Genomic DNA, 20,866 nt, shown 5'->3' on the forward strand with positions numbered 1-20,866 from the left:
ACATGAGTGAGTTGTAAAATGTCTAAATAAAGTACAACCGAACTCAGTTTTGCTTCCATTGCCTTTTTAAAACGTGTTTTTAGCGTGTGGGTGTAGCGTGCAAGAACTATATTTCCCAGCAGTCACTGCGCACCGGAACCCGGAAATAGGCTGCTTCCGGTAGCCAGCGCTATTGCGTTTCGATGTTCATCCATATATAATATATATGCGTCTAATGAAACGGTGCGTGCTTTGTGTGTCTAAATACAGAAATAGCACTCGTTACTGACATTGCAGCTTAAAATACGATGCGCAGAATAGTCGTGAAAATACGGTATAAAATTAGGGTATGACACTGTTAGAATGCAGTTAACAGAGATAGGTATGTTTTGATTTCATTTTTTGCATTTTTAATTATTTGTTTACTTTTATTCTTAAGGCTCCAGGGGATGGAGGATCTTTGTGTTTTTTCGCAGATGTTTGCGTCTGATAAGAAGCAGTTTGCCCGATTGTGGATCTGGCTGAAGAGTTTGTTTTTCATGGTTTATTTTTTCTCATATTGATGTTGCGCTTTAAAATACTGTCTATTTAAATGTGAATGTCATATACTGTTGAAGTCTTTCATAGGCACTATTGATTACTCATTTATACAAAATTTGCATCGCTTTTAACAATCTTGCAAAATTGAAAAATTTGGTAGTTTCTTTAATGGCTTCTTTTACTCCTTGTTTTTACTTCTTAGTTGCTGTATTGTTTCAATGTGTGAGGGCACACAGAGAGAAAAACGACCATATGTACTCACAATGATACCGCCACCAGCATGAATTGAGCCCGCACCTGCCTGCACCAAAGTCAGGCGAGTGAACCTCTACACCACGAGGTGGCCGTGAGTGTTGCGCAGTGTGCAAATGTCGTTCCTTTTGGAGATGGCGTCAACATTGGACATTTCGTCAAATAAGAAGCAATAAAGTTCTGCGAGTGTCTGGATTTCTTAAAAGTTTCATCCAAATTGCAATACATTTTGCACTTATTCCGAGGAGGTATACTGAATTGAATTGAAAGCTTCATTATCATTGATTTACCAGTGCAGTGTACACCTACTTCCTTTAGAACAACCCCGGAAAAAATCGGATTTGTTTCAAAACAGAAGACTGGTAGTTTAGTCAGCCTTAATAATACTTCTTTTATGAAGAAAATGAAAATGTTAACGCGAAAGAGGCTACCTATGCAATCAATTCTGAATCGATTGCCACGCTGAAGTCTTATGAGACTAATCATTCGTCAGAACTTGAAAGTCAGATGTTTCACAATGCACTCATGTTACCGAATTCTTCCGGTTTACAGTGCAGCTGAATTAAAATGGAGGAAGTTGTAGCGATTGTGTGAATTTCGAGGCATGGAAATTGGAAATTTGGTACTTTTCTGCAATGGTTGCTTAATTTTTTTTTTTTTTTTTTTAAATGGAGTGACAATTTTTGGGGGTTTCCGGTCTTTAGGGAGGCTGTCCGGGGTCCCAGATTTTGCGTTGAATTTCCAGGAAAACCCCGTAAATTCCGGCCGGGGTGGTTGGGAGCTCTGAGATACTAATACATTATAGTCTTTTCATATACCTGTAACTGTGATATTTAAAAAATACAATTCTTGATAATTGTGTACTTGTATATTTGTATAGGTGTGAAAACATGTACTGTGATCCTTCCTCACTATGCAGCTTCAACTTTCGTGGCTTAACTACCTCGCAGATTTTTTTCTGAGGGATATTAGAAAGAAAAGTTCATAAAAATGTCTAAATCTGCGCTGAAACTCGCAACCGGAAGACAGAGGAAAAATGGCGTTGAAACATGGCGGAGGTCACAGGGCACGGCTTCATCTCTCAGCGCTGAAGGTATGTACAATAGAGGGAATTTGGGTGCGCCAAATATCATATGTACAGTGCAATGCATTGCGTCTTGCCATTTCCTCTTTTGTTGCGAGTGAATTTTGCCAATTTTTTTTGAGTCGCCATTGAAAATGTTTCCTAAATATTGATGTTCCCCGTGGCCGGATGATTCGCTGAAAGACGTTTCGCCGACGGACGTTTGACAGAGGGACAGGTCGCCGAATGGACGTTCCACCAAACGGTCAATCGGCCAAACGGAGCTTCCACCGAGCGGAGGTTTCGCCGGCGCGCTCGCCCCGCCCCTGGATCGTGTGTGTACAAGTTTTGCAACCTCGGCCCGCGGGCCATATTAGGCCCGTTAGGATTTTTAATCCGGCCCGCCGAGTATGTAAATCATATCCCTATGGTCATCGGAGGGGTTTCTCCCCGGGAACAGTGCTTCGTGGGCGGATTTTAATGACACATGCTGAGTTTCATTATTGAGCTCCATATATTTCCCGAGTTTGAGCACTTTAAAAATCGGCGGGGGTTCCCCCGAGCCTATCCAAGAATAGTGCACCCTGAGCGGACTGGGTTGGACGACGCCCCGCTGAATTTCTGGAGCTCCAGAAATTTTTCAAATTTGAGCCCCACACACATTGGAGGGGGTTTTTCACCGAGCACAGTGCTCTGTAGGCGGACAGGGGTGACACATGCTTTGCTGGAATCCTGAGCACCATATTTTTTTCTAAGTGTGAGCACCACATACATCGGCGGGTTTTTTTCCCCCCGAGCGTATCCGAAAAAACGTCTATATACGACCTTTCGCCAAACGGCTCAAAATGCGTTTAATGATTAACTACAAATACTAGTATTTGTATTTAATCATTAAACGCTGTTTTCGGCTGGATTTGACGGAATTTGAGAGCATTTTGAGCCGTTTGGCGAATGGCTCTGTTCTTAAAATGGCCGACAAGCGACGACGTCGAGCTCCGTTGTCTCACAACGCGCATTGGACATCTAGTCTGTATACACGAAGAATATGTGAATTTCCTTTGTCTTCTTTTAAATAAAATACTAGTATAAAATACAATACTAGTATTGTATATACAAATAATAGTATTTGTATTTAATCATTAAACGCATTTTGAGCCGTTTGGCGAATGGTCGTGTGTATATATATATATATATATACATACGTTTTTTTGCCTTATCGCGACGTCATCGCGACATTTTACCAAGGAATTCACTTCCCTGGGCTCGGTTCTAATGTCCAAAGAGTTCCAGTATTTGTATTTGATCATTAAATGCCGTTTTAGGATGAAATTAACATGAGTGCTGTCATTATATGCCGTGTACTTGTATTTAGAAATATGCCCAGTGGGGGGCAGTACATGCCCTTATTATTGCGGGGGGGCAGGCAATACATGTCCTTGTTATTCCTAAATGAATGTTATCTGTAACAGCCGTGAATGCCCCGCGGGCCGAGGTTGAAAAACTTGTACACACACGATCCGGGGGCGGGGCTAGCGCGCCGGCGAAACTTCCGCTCTGCGGAAGCTCCGTTTGGCCGATTGACCGTTCGGTGGAACGTCCATTCGGCGACCTGTCCCTCTGTCAAACGTCCGTCGGCGAAACTTCTTTCAGCGAATCATCCGAGCACCGATGTTCCTTGATATGCTAAATGTGTAGCACACAATTAAGGCATAAATGAATCTACATTCTTTTGTAGATAAATCACAGGTAGGGACTATTTTAATGTTAATGGGCTTCGCCGAGCTGTTAAAATGGACACAGGAAGCGAACGCACTTCTGCTCTGGAGATGCAAGCGTGTTCTGGTGATCTGTATGCTGCAAATAAATTTAAAACAATTCTCGTAAGGGAGGTGAAGAGGTCAGAGTTGCAGCGGCTGGGTTGCCGTGCTGAACATTGCACCATTTTTGTACCCGAAGCGCTGCCGCTTCCCTTGGCCACCGGCACGGCACGGCACGCACGTGCTGTTGTTCACCGCCGAAGCTTGCATCTTCCGAGGTGCGAAACTGCAAATTCTCGAGTGAACGAAAAAAAAAACAGACTCCAAGTAATAAAAGAATTAACCAGCATTATGATGGATTTACACCATCGATTCGGACGTGAAGCCAGCATGATGATAGGCTAGGTTAGGGAAATGTCTTGGTTGCAGGAGAAAGACAGACAAGACATAAGACATTGTAGAACAAGGTAAAAATATTGGAGTCACACACAGGACGTCCACAAGGTGGGGACCTTCTGCAGACTGAGACTGAGGTTACCGCAGTCCCTCAGTAGTCTGGAGGGTGGGGTCGAGTCGCAAAGGTCGCCGAAGAACAATGCAAAAGGCACAAAGTACAAAGCAAAACAAAGTATATGGGAAAGCATTAAGAAATTTAAAAAGATAGAAATGCAGCAAAAACAAAACGAGCAAGAGCAGACGGAGCTACCGCTACCGGCTGCCACTGGAGCGGCGCCATCTTGGTAGCAGTATCAAAAACTGGAACCACACACAGGAAGTCTTCCACAAGATGGGGAACCTCTGCAGACTGAGACCGAGGTTGAAAATATGCAGAGACACTCTTCCAAGCTTATACGCACAGTCCCTCAGTAGTCTGGAGCTGAAGAATCAACAGTAACAGGGTAAAACCCCTCAACTCCGTTTCCGGCCTGGTAAACACCGACAGCTCTTCCGTCTTATCGGGGAGGGATCTCACTTTCCCCATAATGATAGATGGAATGATTGGTCTGAAGCGTCGCTTCTTCTCCTGGCACTTTTGTCCAGCTCCGGATTTCCAGTGTCATCGAGGTGTTGCCCCTTCTGCTGCGTATTGTTCACAGCTAATCACGTGTATGACAGCGTAGGGATGGCTGAATGGTTCCAAAAAAGAAGTAGCAGAAAGAAGCCAGGCTAACAGAACAAAGAAAGTTGTAAAAACATTAAAATATAAAATACAAAGTAAAGTAAAATTGAATTTATTAAGAAATATTAAAATGTCATAAAAAAAAGATAGAAAGGCTGTAAAACACGAAAAACAAATACGAGTGGACAGAGCTACTGCCACCGGCTGCCGCCTGATGATCTTGTAGGGGGGAAAAAAACGTCAACACACTACATGGAGACACTCGGAAGGAGAATGATGATGTCGCTGCCATTGAATGTGGCAATCGTCTTGACAGTGTCAGGACAACAACAGCAATATTTGTAAAAGAAAAATGCCTCTCGAATCTGCCTAAGAGGACTTGGACTAAATCTGCAATAACCTGTCTTTTATTATTTAAATAAAGCGCAGAGGAACTATTTTCACTGTGAGAACACTACTTAAAGTATTTCCATTTTGTAGTTATAGATTATATTTAGATTTTAATACATTATAGTCTTTTCATATGCATGTAACTGTAATATTTAATAAATACACTTCTAGGTAAATTGTACCTGGCCTGGGTAGATAAAATAATTGATTTAGGATAGGCATAGTTTCCCTAGGACTGAAGAAACATGGAGTGTTTTTAAAGTGCATGGAAGACATTCCCTGCTTGTCCTGAGCGGGGGAAATATGCTTGCGCATAGGTCATATTGATGACTATTAGGATATTACGGATTGGATAAGCATTGATCAATTGATACAACCAAATGACGTTGCCGTCTATTGCTTTAGGGCAGGGGTCTTGAACTCAATTTACCTGGGGGCCGCTAGAGGCCGAGTCTGGGTGAGACTGGGCCGCATCCGGATTTCCACAAGAAAAGCACTGATAAAACATTCCAACGTTATCAAATATCTTTATTTTTTAACAAAAAATAATGAATTAAATAAATTAACTTAAAGATGAATAAAAAATAAATCAATCAGTAATACAAAACCAAATAATACTAATGAGCATACAGTAGATATACACTGGCTGGCTAAGTAGAGAAAATGAATTATTTTTATTCCGTTTCAAATGTCTGTATTAACAGCTCTTTAACCTTTAACTTTCTGAACTTGAATGGAACATTGAACATGAAATATTCTGAACACGGCTTCTCTTGCCTACTCCTTGCTGCTAGAGACCTGGCAGCGCTTCTTCTCACATAGTCACATTTGGCTTGAGGGAGGAAGCAGTGGAGACCCTCAGTAGAGCTTGAAGATGCTCATCAGTAAGTCTGGACCTGTACTTGGACTTATTGAAGTTCAAGGTGGAGAAGAGCTTCTCACACAAGTATGTGCTCCCAAAAAGGCACATGGTCCGCTTGAACCTTCGGGAAAGTTCAGGGAAGCTGGGGGTCAACTCTCTCAAAAATTGCCCAAGCTTGTCTGCTTCTCCACTCACCTCCCTGAACTTGGCTTTGAGTGCAGAGTTGCACTGCAGGTCAATGAGCTCCATTTGAAGCTCAGGAGGGGCATCTTGCACATCAAAGGAGAAGGGGTCCGCAAAAATTTGAAATGTGGCTTTGTGTGTCTTGAAGTCTGCAAATCTGTGATCAAATTCCTCCTGTAGCTTCGAAATGGCCTCAGCATACTTCTCACCACTGAATGGTGTGCCTGCATCCACGAGAGCCTTGCATGCTGGGAAATGGCAAAGGTTTGTCTGAGAGAGCTGGGCTTTCCATAACACAAGTTTAGTGCAGAATGCTCTCACGTTGTCATAGGCAGCACTGACAAGTTGCCCCTGGCCTTGTAGCTTCTTGTTCAGTACATTAAGATCATGTGTGATATCAACAAGAAAAGCCAAGTCCATGAGCCATTTGGGATCACTTAGCACAGGATCAATCAACTCACAAACGGCGTAGCTAGCTTTGACTGCTGCATTACTGTCTTTGGTAGCCTTCTTGAAGAGATCCTGTTGCCTCAGAAGACGTGTTTTAAGACTGGCAACCTGGTTGGCTCTCTCATCTCCCTGGTATTTTTCGTACTCCTCAGCATGTCTCGTAGTACAATTACGTTTCAAATTGTATTCCTTGTGCACCGCAACTTTTTCAGTGTAAATGAGACACGTCGGGGTGCCCCTGTGTTCAACAAAGAAATATTGCACTCCCCACTTTTCTTGAAACTGTCTGTGCTCATCACCGACCTTTCTCTTCACGGCAGGCTTTGAAAGAGACATCTCTGGGGCTCTGTAATATGTTTTTCCACTTGGAATGAGTCTCGGGTTGATCTTTCACATTCAGTCGCGCGGGTTTGTGGCGCATGTGCACTTTCGCTCTCCGTTTCAATCGCGGAGATGGCTACAGACACTGACACAGGCTGGATCACGGATCATAGCGCCTCATTCAGTTCTATGCTGAGAGCAGCGGAGGAGTGTGCGCGCCGAGCGGAGTGATCGGCCTCACGGCTTCTCCTCCGCCCAGCTGATTGGAGGAATGAATGAGTGAGTGAGCGAGGCACTGGACAGCCCGGCCGATGTCCCGCCCTCCAGAGCCGTATACCTCACCGTGATTGGTTCATTCAGCTCCGAACCAAAGTTCCCTCAATTTTTTTGTTGGTCTGAGCAGAAAGACAACCTCCCTGAGCGCACTGAGTACCAGTGTGAGCGACATCATCGGTACTCGGATGATTCGCCTAAAGACGTTTCGCCGACGGACGTTTGACAGACGGGCAGGTCGCCGAATGGACGTTCCACCGAACGTTCATTCGGCCGAACGGAGGTTTCGCCGAAACGGGATTCGAACGCTCGCCCCGCCGGATCGTGTGTGTACAAGTTTTTCAACCTCGGCCCGCGGGCCATATACGGCCCGTTAGGATTTTTAATCCGGCCTGCCGCCGGTGTTGTCCAAATTATAGTAAAAATCAATGTTCGTCTACCATCAATGGCAGTCCGGGAATAAGCACTCTTGGGCAGGCAGATGTAGCAGAACCGAGCCGTAAAATGACAGCAATCGGGTCAAATCCATCCTAAAACAGCATTTAATGATTAAATACAAATACTGGATGATATCGCGATGGAGGCAAAAAAACGTCTATAGACGTCCATTCGCCAAACGGCTCAAAATGCTCTCAAATTCGGTCAAATCCAGCTGAAAATAGCGTTTAATGATTAAATACAAATACTAGTATTTGTATTTAATCATTAAACTAACAAATACTAGTACGACCTGTCCGTCTGTCAAACGTCCGTCGGCGAAACGTCTTTAGGCGAATCATCCGGTCACGACATCATCATTGCTCACTATCGGCACACCAGTATCACACCTGCCACAAGCAGGTGCATGTCAATGTTCCCTCTAATTTTTCATGTAAAACATGCTGTAAAACAAGAAAAACATGAGTGGACAGAGCTACTGCCACTGGCTGCCACTTAAACGGCGCCATCATGGGGAAAGGGGTAAAAAAAATAAAAAAAAAATAAAAAATCAAAAAAAAAAAAAAAAATCGATCTTTCATATTTAGACGGGGGCCGCAAATTATCGTCCCGAGGGCCGCAGTTGGCCCGCGGGCCGCAAGTTTGAGACCCCTGCTTTAGGGGCATACAAATTAAGAGAACTTTAGCCAAAACTTACAGCATTGCAATTATGGGGTTAATACACCTAAATATTACAGTGATAACGATTGGCAATAACAAGCTTAGATAAGGGGGAAAGGAACAATTCTCCAAGTTCCAAAATCTGGCTAAAGAAACAGATTGTTTGTCGCTTTGGGTTTAGACAAAATGCGTTGGCGCATGAATTTGGCACTGGGTGCCCAAATTCTGGTGGGGCCTTTCATGGTATGAAACAAGTGATGAAATAATTCTTATGTTCAAAAATAGCATCTCCAAATTATGAAGTATCAACCTTTGAGTAATGCTTTAAGTAGATGGGTTGTCTAGGAATAAAATGGAATGGGCAAAATTCGAACAGAATGCGAGATACATTGACGACTACAGAAAACAAATTTTAGAGGTGAAACTATTGCCGCCTCAATTCTGCGTACAAACGGCTAAACTGATAGCATTGAAAGGGGGTGTAACTTAATTCAAAACATGGAGGTAAAGTTTTTTTACAAACGGTTAAAATACTTAAGGAGTGTGTGTGTATTTCAATGTGTCACAACTTTTCCGTTATTGCATTATTGGCGAACAGATAGATAATCACAGCCACTCGCATGGCAGTCCTCATGCTGACTGACTGGGGCAATGAGCGGTGGCAATTCAACTTCCAAAACAAATTTCTATTTGTAGATGTGTGGCACGCGAATCTAGTACATTAATTACCTAGTTCCTTCTGGAATGATTATTGCTGACCGGGCAGCAAAATTGGGTGAACTACCAAGAAGCCCCACTGGGGATGGTGGTTTACACCTGTGGTTAAAATTTACGGGTCACTGATGTATGGGTGAACGACCCTGTTGGAATAATGATTCAAACCTTTTAAATCATTATTAGTAATATTTAATTAAAAAAGGAAAAACATCTTTCAACAAATTCTGCTTACAACTTCGAAGGAGATGCAATGTGACGCCGTCTTAGTCCCCAGTGCATTCTGACGAGCGGAATACTCTTCGGTCCATTTAGCGGCACATAACCAAAACATTCAAAGGTAATCTGATTTAAACAATTGCATACGCAAAAACAACTGTCTCTGCTGTTTTGAACAATTGTATAAGCTCAACCGAATAACATCATGAAGGTTATAAAAACACTGTCACAACAATCTGTTTTTATCGGAACACCTGCGTAAGAATTTGCACAATAAGCAAAACAACGGCATTATTATTTGCACCAGTAAGCATAATAATTTCTGGGGAAAAGGTTGAGGTGTATCTTCCAGTACTCAGTCCTCGGAGCAAGAACTGAGTTTATTGTTTTATGTCTTTGCGTACTTGTATCTCTCGCTGATCCCAGCTGTCCTGGAGAGTGACCTTGGCGTAAGCGTTTGTCTTCGTTGAAAGCGATCAACACATATATATATATATATATATATTGTTTAATATAGTTACACATTTAGGATGAGCAAATATATTGATTAATATAGTAAGCATGTATATTATAAGGCTTTATATCCCGGATGAGCCCCCAAATGATGGAATAATCATTATTATAAATGTGTTTGCAATGAATATAAAGCCTTATAATATACATGCTTACTATATTAATCAATATATTTGCTCATCCTAAATGTGTAACTATATTAAACAATATATATATATATATATATATATATATATATATATGTGTTGATCGCTTTCAACGAAGACAAACGCTTACGCCAAGGTCGCTCTCCAGGACAGCTGGGATCAGCGAGAGATACAAGGGATTGGGATGCATGTGGATGTTATAGAGAATGTGTGGTACATAACAGCCCTAATCGGAAATTGGGGAAGCCTTGTTGCAGAAACTGGTCAATATTGGTAAACTTGTATGACACACTCGTGCGTAAAAGCCATCAGGCCTCTGATGAAATTAACCCATACGGGGGGGGGGGGCGGGGGGGAGGATCACAAATCATTATTCAGACTGACAAATTAACTTGTGGGAAAGATCCTTGTCTGATGTTTTTCCTAAGTCCATGGTCGGGTGGAGAAGACCCTTTTTACAAATTTTACATTTGTGTCTCAACAGCAATGACCATGCCTACGGAGGCTGTGAGAAAACCGTCAGAGACGGAAACACCCGGATCCACCATAGTAAAATTGAAATCTGAGATGACCAGGGATGATGAATTCATTTCTGCAACAGGGATTTCCCAAACGGGAAATAATTGGTTATTATTGATGGAAAATGCAGCTACTACTATAAATCAAACCTGCACAACATGTATGGGGCCCCCACCTCTCTTACGAGTAGTACCCGCGCAAATTACCCCTGATTGTGTAAAGGAGATAATGATAAAAGGTGTAAGCCAAATTGTGAGAAATTGAATAATGTATACCCTGTTCCAAGAGCAGCAAAGGACAAAGCTAACTTTTCAACACATGTTGCCTTTGATCATTTTACCTGCTTAAACCTTACAGGGCATGGTCTGAAGCTGGAGGCGATAAATGAGACGCGGTGTGCCCACGTCCTAAAAATGACTGCACCCTTGATACCACGTTCTGACCTATGGTGGTGGTGTGGTGGAAATAAATTATACGACTCCTGCCGAAACGCGGCAGGACTTTGTGCCTTGGTCTCACTGCTCTTACCAGTGTCTGTTTTTCCATCTACAGTGGAGGAGATACAATTGGCTGCTCAGAAAACCAGTATGATGGCGGGTACCTCCCGACGGCGTCGATCGGTATGGAGAGAGGGAGCTCCAACATACATTGATGCGATTGGCATCCCCCGGGGCGTACCAGATGAGTATAAGTTGGCTAATCAGGTCGCAGCAGGTTGGGAGTCTATTTTTCTTTTAATTACCCTAAACAAAAATGTGGATAGGATAAATTACCTGTATTACAATGTCCAAAAACTTGGAAATTATACTGAAAAGGGATTTGTGGCAATAAAGGAACAACTGGCAGCCACTAGTCTGATGGCGTTCCAGGATCGCATAGCGGTTGAGATGCTTCGAGGCAGCTGGCTTCGAGGACATTTAATTGTTTTCAGGACTATTGACTCGGACAGGACACCATGTTCCAGGCCGAGGACTGTTGATCTGAGTTCGCAATGAAGATCTACGAGGGACTCTTAAATTGCTTTGACTTGGATTCCGGCAGATGGCGATAATCGAATCAACTTCCGAAAATACTCGCATAGTTTAAAAATACTGTCGCTCGGGTTTTACCATAAATGGAATTATTATGCTTATTTGTTCTAATTCTTATGCAGTTGTTTTGGTTTCCCATCCGCTCCCGTCACCTTGTATGCTTACCGTATTTTCACGACTATTTGGCGCATCGTATTTTACGCCGCAGTGTGAGTAACGAGTGCTATTTCTGTATTTTAGACGCAAAAAGCACGCACCATTTCATTAGACGCATATATATTATATATTATATATGGATGAACATCGAAACGCAATAGCGCTGGCTACCGGAAGCAGCTTATTTCCGGGTTCCGGTGCGCAGTGACTGCTGGGAAATATAGTTCTTGCGTGCAACACCCACACGCTAAAAACACGCTTTAAAAAGGCAACGGAAGCAAAACTGAGTTCGGTTGTACTTTATTTAGACATTTTACAACTTACTCACGTCATCATCACCCACAAATCCATCAAAGTCCTCATTTTCTGTGTCCGAATTAAACAATTGCCCAAATGAGTCTTCCAAAACGCTGGGTCCCGCGGTTGTAGTTCTTAAGCCTCCGGGAATGATGGCAAGCTCCGAGTTATTATTTATAATATATATACATAGTTCACAGTCTAGCTTTGAATGCTCTGTTGACACCAACATTTAGCGGCAGGATTTCTTTTGTAAATACAGCCGAAATGACGGCCAGCACCAAATTAGTATGGTCGCCATCATACTAACTGTATTGAAGAACTGGGTGTATTAAGAACTCTATATCCCAGCAGTCACTGCGCAGTACTTTATCTACGGGAAAATAGTAGAGTCGGGCTGCTTGGCGTAGTTAGTTGTATATATACAGACGCTCCCCTACTTACGAACATTCAACTTACGAACAACGGTACATACGAACATGTCTGCAAATTGCGTTTAAGTCCAAAAATGTTCGTAAGTCCAATTTTGTATTTCGCGACTTTTTCAGAGTAGTACTTCTTTCCGCCAATAATACCGACGCCTGGCGCTGTGAGAGCTCAGCTCACCCAGCATCTACCTTCTTCTTCGTTGCAATGCGGAAGTGCGTGAATGTATCTCCATTGTGCAAAGAACCTTTTTCATTTGTATCATTAAATATCTCATGCATCCATTATTGAATATGGTTGGTAAAAAGCTAAAGGCTTCTATTGAGGGAGTTGCAAGGAAGTGGCAAGCCATTTCATTTGAAACGAGTGGCAATAACAACGAAGCTTGATGCGCGTGAGAGTGGTGAGCGTTTCACGGGCATTGAATCGTTCGACCGTCAGTACCATTTATAAACAGAAAGATCGAGCAGCAGGACCCAAATATTGAACGTTGCACAAAGTTTGCAAATCAATTGAATGATGCCATACAGTGCTACCGCATCATTTATGATGAAAAAAAGAAAACTGCAATCGTCATTAGATAGCTTCTTTCGGCCAGTTTCTAGTAAATCTCTCTCTCCCTCTCTAATGTATGTATACAGTACTGTATGTATTCTCTCCATGTTATTAAATGTTTTTTTCAGTACAAACCAATGTGTGTTACTTATACAAGCCTTAAACATACAAATGCACTTATATATACCTTCAATATACTTATATAGGCCTTAAACATAAATTATAATACAAAATATAGCACTGAATCAACTTACAAACAAATTCAACTTATGAACAATCGCTCGGAACCTAACTCGTTCGTAAGTAGGGGAGTGTCTGTATATATAAATATATATATACATAGTTCACAGTCTAGCTTTGAATGCTCTGTTGACGCCAACATTTAGCGGCAGGATTTCTTTTGTAAATACAGCCGAAATGACGGCCAGCACCAAATTAGTGTGGTTGCCATCATACTAACTGTATTGAAGAACTGGGTGTATTAAGAACTCTATATCCCAGCAGTCACTGTGCAGTACTTTATCTACGGGAAAATAGTAGAGTCGGGGGCTGGTTTCCGTAGTTGTCCTATTGACTGATTTATTTTGTTTTATCGTGATAACAATTTTAGTATTGGTCCATATATAAAGCGCACTGGATTATACGGCGCCCTGTCTATTTTGGAGAATTTTTTTTACTTTTATGCGCGCCTTATAGTCGTGAAAATACGGTACTTGTGCAAATTCTTACGCAGGTGTTATTGGTTTCCGACCTGATACGAAATTGTTGTGGCAGTTGTTTTTTGACCTTAATGGTGTTATTCGGTTAGCTTATGCAATTGTTTGAATCAGATTACCTTAGATCAGGGGTGTCAAACAGATTCCGGCGAGGGCCGCAGTGGGTGGTCTTTGTTCCAACTGATCCAGTGCTAACATTTTAACCAATCAGGTGTCTTCTAAAATAAGCAGCACCTGACTTTAATTAACTGATTACACTTGCAAAAGGTATCCTCTTGTTGAGTTGGAATGAAAACCTGCACCCACTGCGGCCCTTTGAGGACCGGTTTGAGACCCATGCCTTAGATGTTTTGATTATGCGCGACTAAATGGACAGAGGAGGATGCCGTTTCTTCAGAATATTCCAGAGGCGAGGACGAGCCAGGACCATTCTCACTTGCAAGTTTAGTAGCTGGAACATGTCAACGATGTCTCTCTGTTTTTATTTAAGTATACCTATTAATAAACCTATCAACAATCTAACCCATTAAAGAAAATTGTTAGATTCTTTCAGCAATAATTTTAGTCATTTATGGTGAACCTGCATGTTCCTTTGAAAAAAAAAAAGAATGCTAAGCAATATTTTTAGTTTTATAAAAATACAGTTCAATTAATGTAATCTATGTACCTGTGGGTCAGAGTCCAGAAGTTTGGATTTCTCAAATGTTCTGATTCTCTCTTCACTCATCCTGTCTGTATCCGCAATAACATAGAGTCGAGGTGTGTAAGAACATGAAAGTCTCTTCATCAATCTTAGGATTTCGGTAGTGTGACCACCTGAAAACAAACAAGGTTTCAGGCACTTGGCTTCTTCCATCATATCAACAGAAAACAACAATGATCAAGCATCTCAAGTAAGGCTATCAATAATTTAATATGTTGCCAAGGAATTTGATGAGCGATTGTTGTCAACAGTTTGATAACCAAGGTGGAGGAATACTGTGATCATTCTTTACGTAGTGACACAACTTTCACGGCTTCACTACATCGCACTTTTTTCTGAGCTATAAAAAAAAAAATCAGAAAAATGCCTAATCTACACCGAAACTCGTAACCAGACGACAGATGAAAAACCCAGTTGAAAATGCCTCCTAAATATTGTTGTTCCTTGATATGTAAAGGCGTAGCACTCCATTGCGGCATAAATGGCGTTCCTTTGTACATACGTCAACTGATAGGAAACTTGTTAATGGTAATAGGGTCCGCCATGCGGTTAAAAGTGAGACACGGGAAGTGAACCCATTTCCCCTCTGGAGATGCACACGTGTTGTGGCGATTTGTATGCTAGGAATAAATAAAAATAAATTCTCATGAGGTGAAGAGGTCCAAATTGTACCGGCTGGTCTCTCCGCCCAGATTGTCGTACTGCACGTTGCCGCTTTTGCTTGACCAGGAGATGATGGACCAGGTCACGGATCTTTCGCATCACGCGCAATAGTTTAAAGAACAGTTGCTTCAAATGGCCAAATGGTGGCATGCATGTGCCATTGTGCACCGCCCAAACCTTGCATCTTCCGATGTGGAAATTCTCGTGTGGACTAAAGACACCCTGCGACTCAGAGAATACAAAAATGAACTAGCATTATGAAGGATTTACGCCGTAGATACGGCCGTGAAGCTGGCATAATAATTTGTTTTCTCTAATGATTATATTTATCAATACATTAGAGTCTTTTCATATGCCTGTAACTGTGATATTTAATAAACACACTTCTTGATAATTATACTTGGGTACTTGTATTTTCGTAATTGGGCGAAAACGTAGTATGGTATGTAGCAATAATAGGGGTGATCCTACGTCGTGTTTTTTTTATTATCGCGGCCATGTCTGGTGTACATTATCTGCGAAAAACTAGGGATTAGTGTAGTTGGTACGCACTCTTGTACAGGAGGTAGCAGTGTGTACCTGATTTTTGCTTCCCATCTGCCATTAACCAAAATGTGGAGATGCTTACCTGTGTTCCAATAAACTTTGAACATGTTATCTTGTAGACCAGTGGCCTCCAAACTATTCCACAAAGGGCCGCAGTGGGTGCGGGTTTTCATTCCAACCCATAAAGAGGACACCTTTTCACCAATCTGGTCTCCTACAAGTGCAATCAGTGGATTTCTGCTGAAATCTCATTGTTCAAACTGTTTATGCTAGAACGGTTGGAACAAAAACCTGCACCCACACCGGCCTTCGAGGACCGGTTTGGGGACCCCTGATGTAGACCAATGACACCTGATGACCTTAACTATTTGCTAAAAAGTTGTAGAAAGGATTAGTCATGTCAAGCATTAACCTGAAAAATATATCAGAGCAAATTTTTATTTCAAACATCTTAACATAGTGTAGCATTGACAAACATCCGTGATCGTTTACAGAATTAAGCAGAGCACCATACATGAAATAAAATAATTCAAATTGTAAACTGAAAAGTGGTTTTAGTTCAGATTGCTCGTTCAAGTAACTAAGAAAAATAATTTCCACAGTATACAAGTAACAATGATAAATGTTAAAAAAAATACAATCAAAACAATACAAAATATTACAATCTGTTATTTGCACCCATGTTTAGTGTTGCTACTTGGTATTGAGTGGTAAAATGACCCGATTCTGCTTTAGTTATGTTCCAGTAAAACATAAAAGTAAATTGTCAATATTATTTAAAATATAGCAGGAGTCTATGCTATGATGAAGACAGTGAAAGAGCTTGTTTGCAATGCTAATTATTTGGTATTAAAAATGTAGATCCTGCAAAATAATAATCAATATATTTGGTTTGTCCTTGTGCATTAGATGAAGTATAATAGTCTCACACAGCATTCTATTTGATAATAAATATTAATTCAGTTTAATATGCTTTCTCCCAGATATCAAATCAATCATAGAAGGCAAACTATCGGGACATCACCTACACATTAATGTCCTTTCAATCACTTCAGCCTTAAATAAAATTTCTAAAACGACACAAATAGAATGTTTCCCAATGTTTGGTGACTGTGATTTACTTTTGGTTCATGCCAGGGACCGCTCGTGCCCTAAAATAAATACATACCGTATTTTCACGACTATAAGGCGCACTTAAAAGTCTTACATTTTCTCCAATATAGACAGGGCGCCTTATAATCCAGTGCACTTTATATATGGACCAATACTAAAATTGTTATCACGATAAAATAAATCAGTCGATAGGGTACACCATCCTCTACAGCTCTCACAACTACGGCAAGCAGCCCCCGACTCTACTATTTTCCCCGTAGAAAAAGTACTGCGCAGTGACTGCTGGGATATATAGTTCTTTTGTCAATACACCCAGTATGACGGCGACCACACTAATTTGGTGCTCGCCGTCATTCCGGCTGGATTTACAAAAGAAATCCTGCCGCTAGATGTTGGCGTCAACAGAGCATATATATATATACACACAGACACACAGACACACAGACACACACACACACAGGCACACACACAGACACGCACACACACAGACACGCACACACACAGACACACACACACACAGACACACACAGACACACACACACACAGACACACACAGACACACACACACACAGACACACAGACACACACACACACACAGACACACACACACACACAGACACACACACACACAGACACACACACACACAGACACACACACACACACACAGACACACACACACACAGACACACAGACACACACACACACACACACAGACACACACACACACATACATACATACACATACATACATACACATACATACATACACATACATACACATACATACATACATACATACACATACATACATACATACATACACATACATACATACACATACATATACATACACATACATATACATACATACACATATACATACATATATACATATATATATATATATATATATATATATATATATATATATATATATATATATATATATATATATATATTATATGGATAAATATCGAACCGCAACAGCTCTGGCAACTACGGCAAGCAGCCCCAGACTCTATTTCCGGTGCGCCAGAGAATGCTGAGATATATAAAACGGCGTTGCATGTTGGTTGATCGAGCACATTAATTCTATGTTCGTTGTCATTCCCACTGGAAGTTTCAGCTGTGGTCCGAGCTTTCATGAAGGCAGAAATTACTGACTCGATTAATGACGACTTTGGTGAGATGCACACCTGTTCAACATGAGTTATTATGCTATTGCTGTGTCACGAAAATACTAATACTTTAACCTCGGAGAAAATAAAAAAAACTGTTGTTTATTCATGTTGGAGTGAATGGAGTTGTCAGAAAGCTGATTTGTAATCTATTAATAAAGTTTGGCTGAACGATCTGACTTTTGTTGGCATTCCCTTTAGTGCATCACCATCTAGTGGGTGCACCTTAAAATGCGATGCGTCTTTTGTGCGTGTCAAATACAGAAATAGCACTCGTTACTGACACTGCGGCTTTAAATGTGATGCGCCATATAGTCATGAAAATACGGTACCTCTACTATGATACTTAATTCCACCACTGGCACATAATTTAGGTTTGTTCCTATGGGGAAAAAATGGGACTCAAGTACAATAGTTTCATGTATCGTTTAGATATTACGACACCATTAGCAAATGCTACTGTAGAAAAAGACATGTGACTGTTTACTATGCAGGTGATTAGGCGGTTTTGTAGAAACTCTAAGAGGACGTAACAATAGCACATTCGAGGACACACATTTTGGCTGTGGGGAATTTCTTGCTCCTACCGTCTGCCACACTTGTGAAACTAGTGTGATCAGCACTCGAACAACAGCTGTAACACAAAAATAGCCACCAACTCCTACAAATCCCCTTGCGCCACATAAGATGTGGAGCAGAGACCGCAGCGGTCGCTTTTCTACATGCTCATGTATGTCCACAGTGACTACATTTTGCCCCTTTTTTCCATGATTGTTGCTTTTTCCAACGTTGTGTAAGTCACACTCAATTAAGAAATTGAGGTGTTTTTATGCGCATATAAGCCGTACCACTTTCTCTAAAATGGACGGGGCGGCGCCCATTCAGTCTGTGCGCCTTGTTTATGCACTATACTCAAAATTTTGTTTGACCCTGACCGCTTGACTAACTGGTGTCATTTCTTGCGGACACAGAACTTTTTGCGATCAACCCAGTGGACGTTCAACCTAAAAATAGTCTCCCCGCGTATTCCAAGCATTTCGGTAAATCCATTCAAAACATCCCAGACTGGTGGCAAGGCAGTTGACTTCCGTACGCTCCTACTGCTTTTAACCCTCCACACAAAGACAGGCAGGCAGTGTCGCATTAGTTACGTGACGATTTGGAATGGATTGTTGATGCCTGGAGGCCTGGCGACTGAATGGTTAGCGTGTCGGCCTCACAGCTCTGGGGTCCTGGCTTCAAATCCAGGTCGGTCCACCTGTGTGGAGTTTGCATGTTCTCCACGGGCCTGCGTGGGTTTCCTCCGGGTACTCCTGTTTCCTCCCAGATTCCAAAAACATGCATGGTAGGCTGATTGGACACTCTACATTGACAGGTGTAGGTATGGGTGTGAGTGTGCATGGTTGTCCATCTCCTTGTGCCCTGCGATCGGCTGGACGCCGATTCAGGGTGTCCCCCCACCTCTGGCCTCTAGGCTCCAGCACCCCCGGCAACCCTAATGAGGATAAAGCGGTTCAGAGAATGAATGTTGATGCCTGGGCCAAAGTGCCGGTGAGCACTGTAGTTTAAGCTTTCATCAAAGCTGGAATCAATATGACGAAACCCCACGGCAACAACTCTGACAATTAGATGAAACCCAGCATTGTTGGTGGAACTTGGATAAACTCTTTATGTCAGATACAGAAGATGAGGACTGACAGATTTGTAGATGTGTGAATACTTTGACTTATATTCTCGTGAATACTCATTGCGTCAATAAAGCAAACTTAAACTCAGTTTCCTGTTGCCATTTTAAAAACATACGTTAGCATGCATGCTAACGTGTATGTCATGCTAGCACAACCATAGCAGGGCCTCCTTCGAAACGAAGCGCCTTTTCTATTGACAAAAAACAGAAAATACACCCGCAACTGAGACAATGCCCTTTCAGGCAGTGCGTCCTACAGGTGTGAAAATACGATATTTGGCTCGCAAGCCATGGGTTCCAGACCCCTGAACTAAGGGGTAGGATGCTTTACATGGAAGTCAAGGGATAGTATAACAAGTTAAACAATGTAAAAGGTCAGTCATGCTGGTGAAATGTGCATAAGACCCCACTTGGCGGGGCTAGAAATTTTCCAATAAATGACGTGGTGTGGACATCGACTTGTTTTCTTGATGGAGAGGGCAAAATACTTGACAACCAACCAATTAAGTAAATAAAAATAAAACATTGGGTAAATTGGGCTTTAAAGTGGATCTACTGGCGTGAAATTGTTATTTTTATAAATCCATTTTATAATCATATCTTACGAAATCGTAGTCTCTACGACTACGTAAATCTTGGCAACCAGAAATTTCAAGCGATTGTTGAGACTATTTGTTGGAAAAATCATGTTTAACTTTTCCGAGGAGACACGATTAAGAAACACACAAATACAAAAAATAATCTAAGCCTCTGAAAGGGTGAAAAAAAATTCAACTCCCCATCTATTGCTAGCTAAATGGAACATTTCAAGCATAAATCCTCCTCATAGCGCTAAATACCCGACACAGCACGACAATTCCCATAAGTTCTGTATCACGTTTACCTGATCCCGCGACGACAAGAAGAGTAATGCGACCTTTTTTTCCTGGTTTATAGTTACGTCCATTCCTGAGAACTACGTGTAACCGTATAATAAAGAACATAAATAATATTATCAAAAAAACGGATCCTAATTGTAAAGTCATGACAGCAAAAGAAAGTCAACAAAACACTTTGGTCGTTCTTCTTCGGGTTTTAAAGGTAGATGACATCTCAAGTGTAGTGCAATACCGCCAGCTACTTTATTGGAGAGTAGTGATGGTTCCAGCGACGCAGATGCGCCGGTGCGTCACCGAGTTCACACGGCCAACCTTGTGTCTGTGCGCGTACCGCTTTAAGAAGTCACGTGACCATTGGCGGAACTGTTGACCCAGCAGTCGCGTCCCAAACTGTTTTTGTTGTTGTTGTTTTTAATAAAGAAACGCATCTATCAATAGGATGGAGGCGCAAAACGAGTACTCGTATCGAGTTATTGACGCATTCATTGCTTGGCGCATGTTGCGGTCAAAGATGGAG

General features: G+C 41.7%; 2 protein-coding genes across 2 annotated transcripts in view; both read right to left on the reverse strand.

The window, feature by feature from the left end:
* Positions 1-20,644, reverse strand: part of alg14 (ALG14 UDP-N-acetylglucosaminyltransferase subunit) — a 41,886-nt gene extending 21,242 nt beyond the window's left edge. Inside the window, exons 1-2 of the mRNA XM_077624097.1 lie at positions 20,355-20,644; positions 14,248-14,396 (exon numbers count right to left, since the gene is read on the reverse strand). Of these exons, the coding sequence (XP_077480223.1) occupies positions 14,248-14,396; positions 20,355-20,496 (291 nt within the window). The 5' untranslated portion in view covers positions 20,497-20,644. The remainder of the gene's footprint in view (positions 1-14,247; positions 14,397-20,354) is intronic.
* LOC144091854 (general transcription factor II-I repeat domain-containing protein 2A-like) lies at positions 3,026-7,305 on the reverse strand. The gene is made up of 2 exons (XM_077624514.1): positions 3,785-7,305; positions 3,026-3,688 (listed from the first exon to the last, which is right to left on the reverse strand). The coding sequence occupies exon 1, from the start codon at positions 6,930-6,932 to the stop codon at positions 5,916-5,918; it is 1,017 nt and encodes a 338-aa protein (XP_077480640.1). The 5' UTR covers positions 6,933-7,305; the 3' UTR covers positions 3,026-3,688; positions 3,785-5,915.
* Positions 20,645-20,866: the final 222 nt, after the last annotated feature.

The sequence above is a fragment of the Stigmatopora argus genome, chromosome 17 (assembly GCF_051989625.1).
Source record: "Stigmatopora argus isolate UIUO_Sarg chromosome 17, RoL_Sarg_1.0, whole genome shotgun sequence".
NCBI lineage: Eukaryota > Metazoa > Chordata > Actinopteri > Syngnathiformes > Syngnathidae > Stigmatopora > Stigmatopora argus.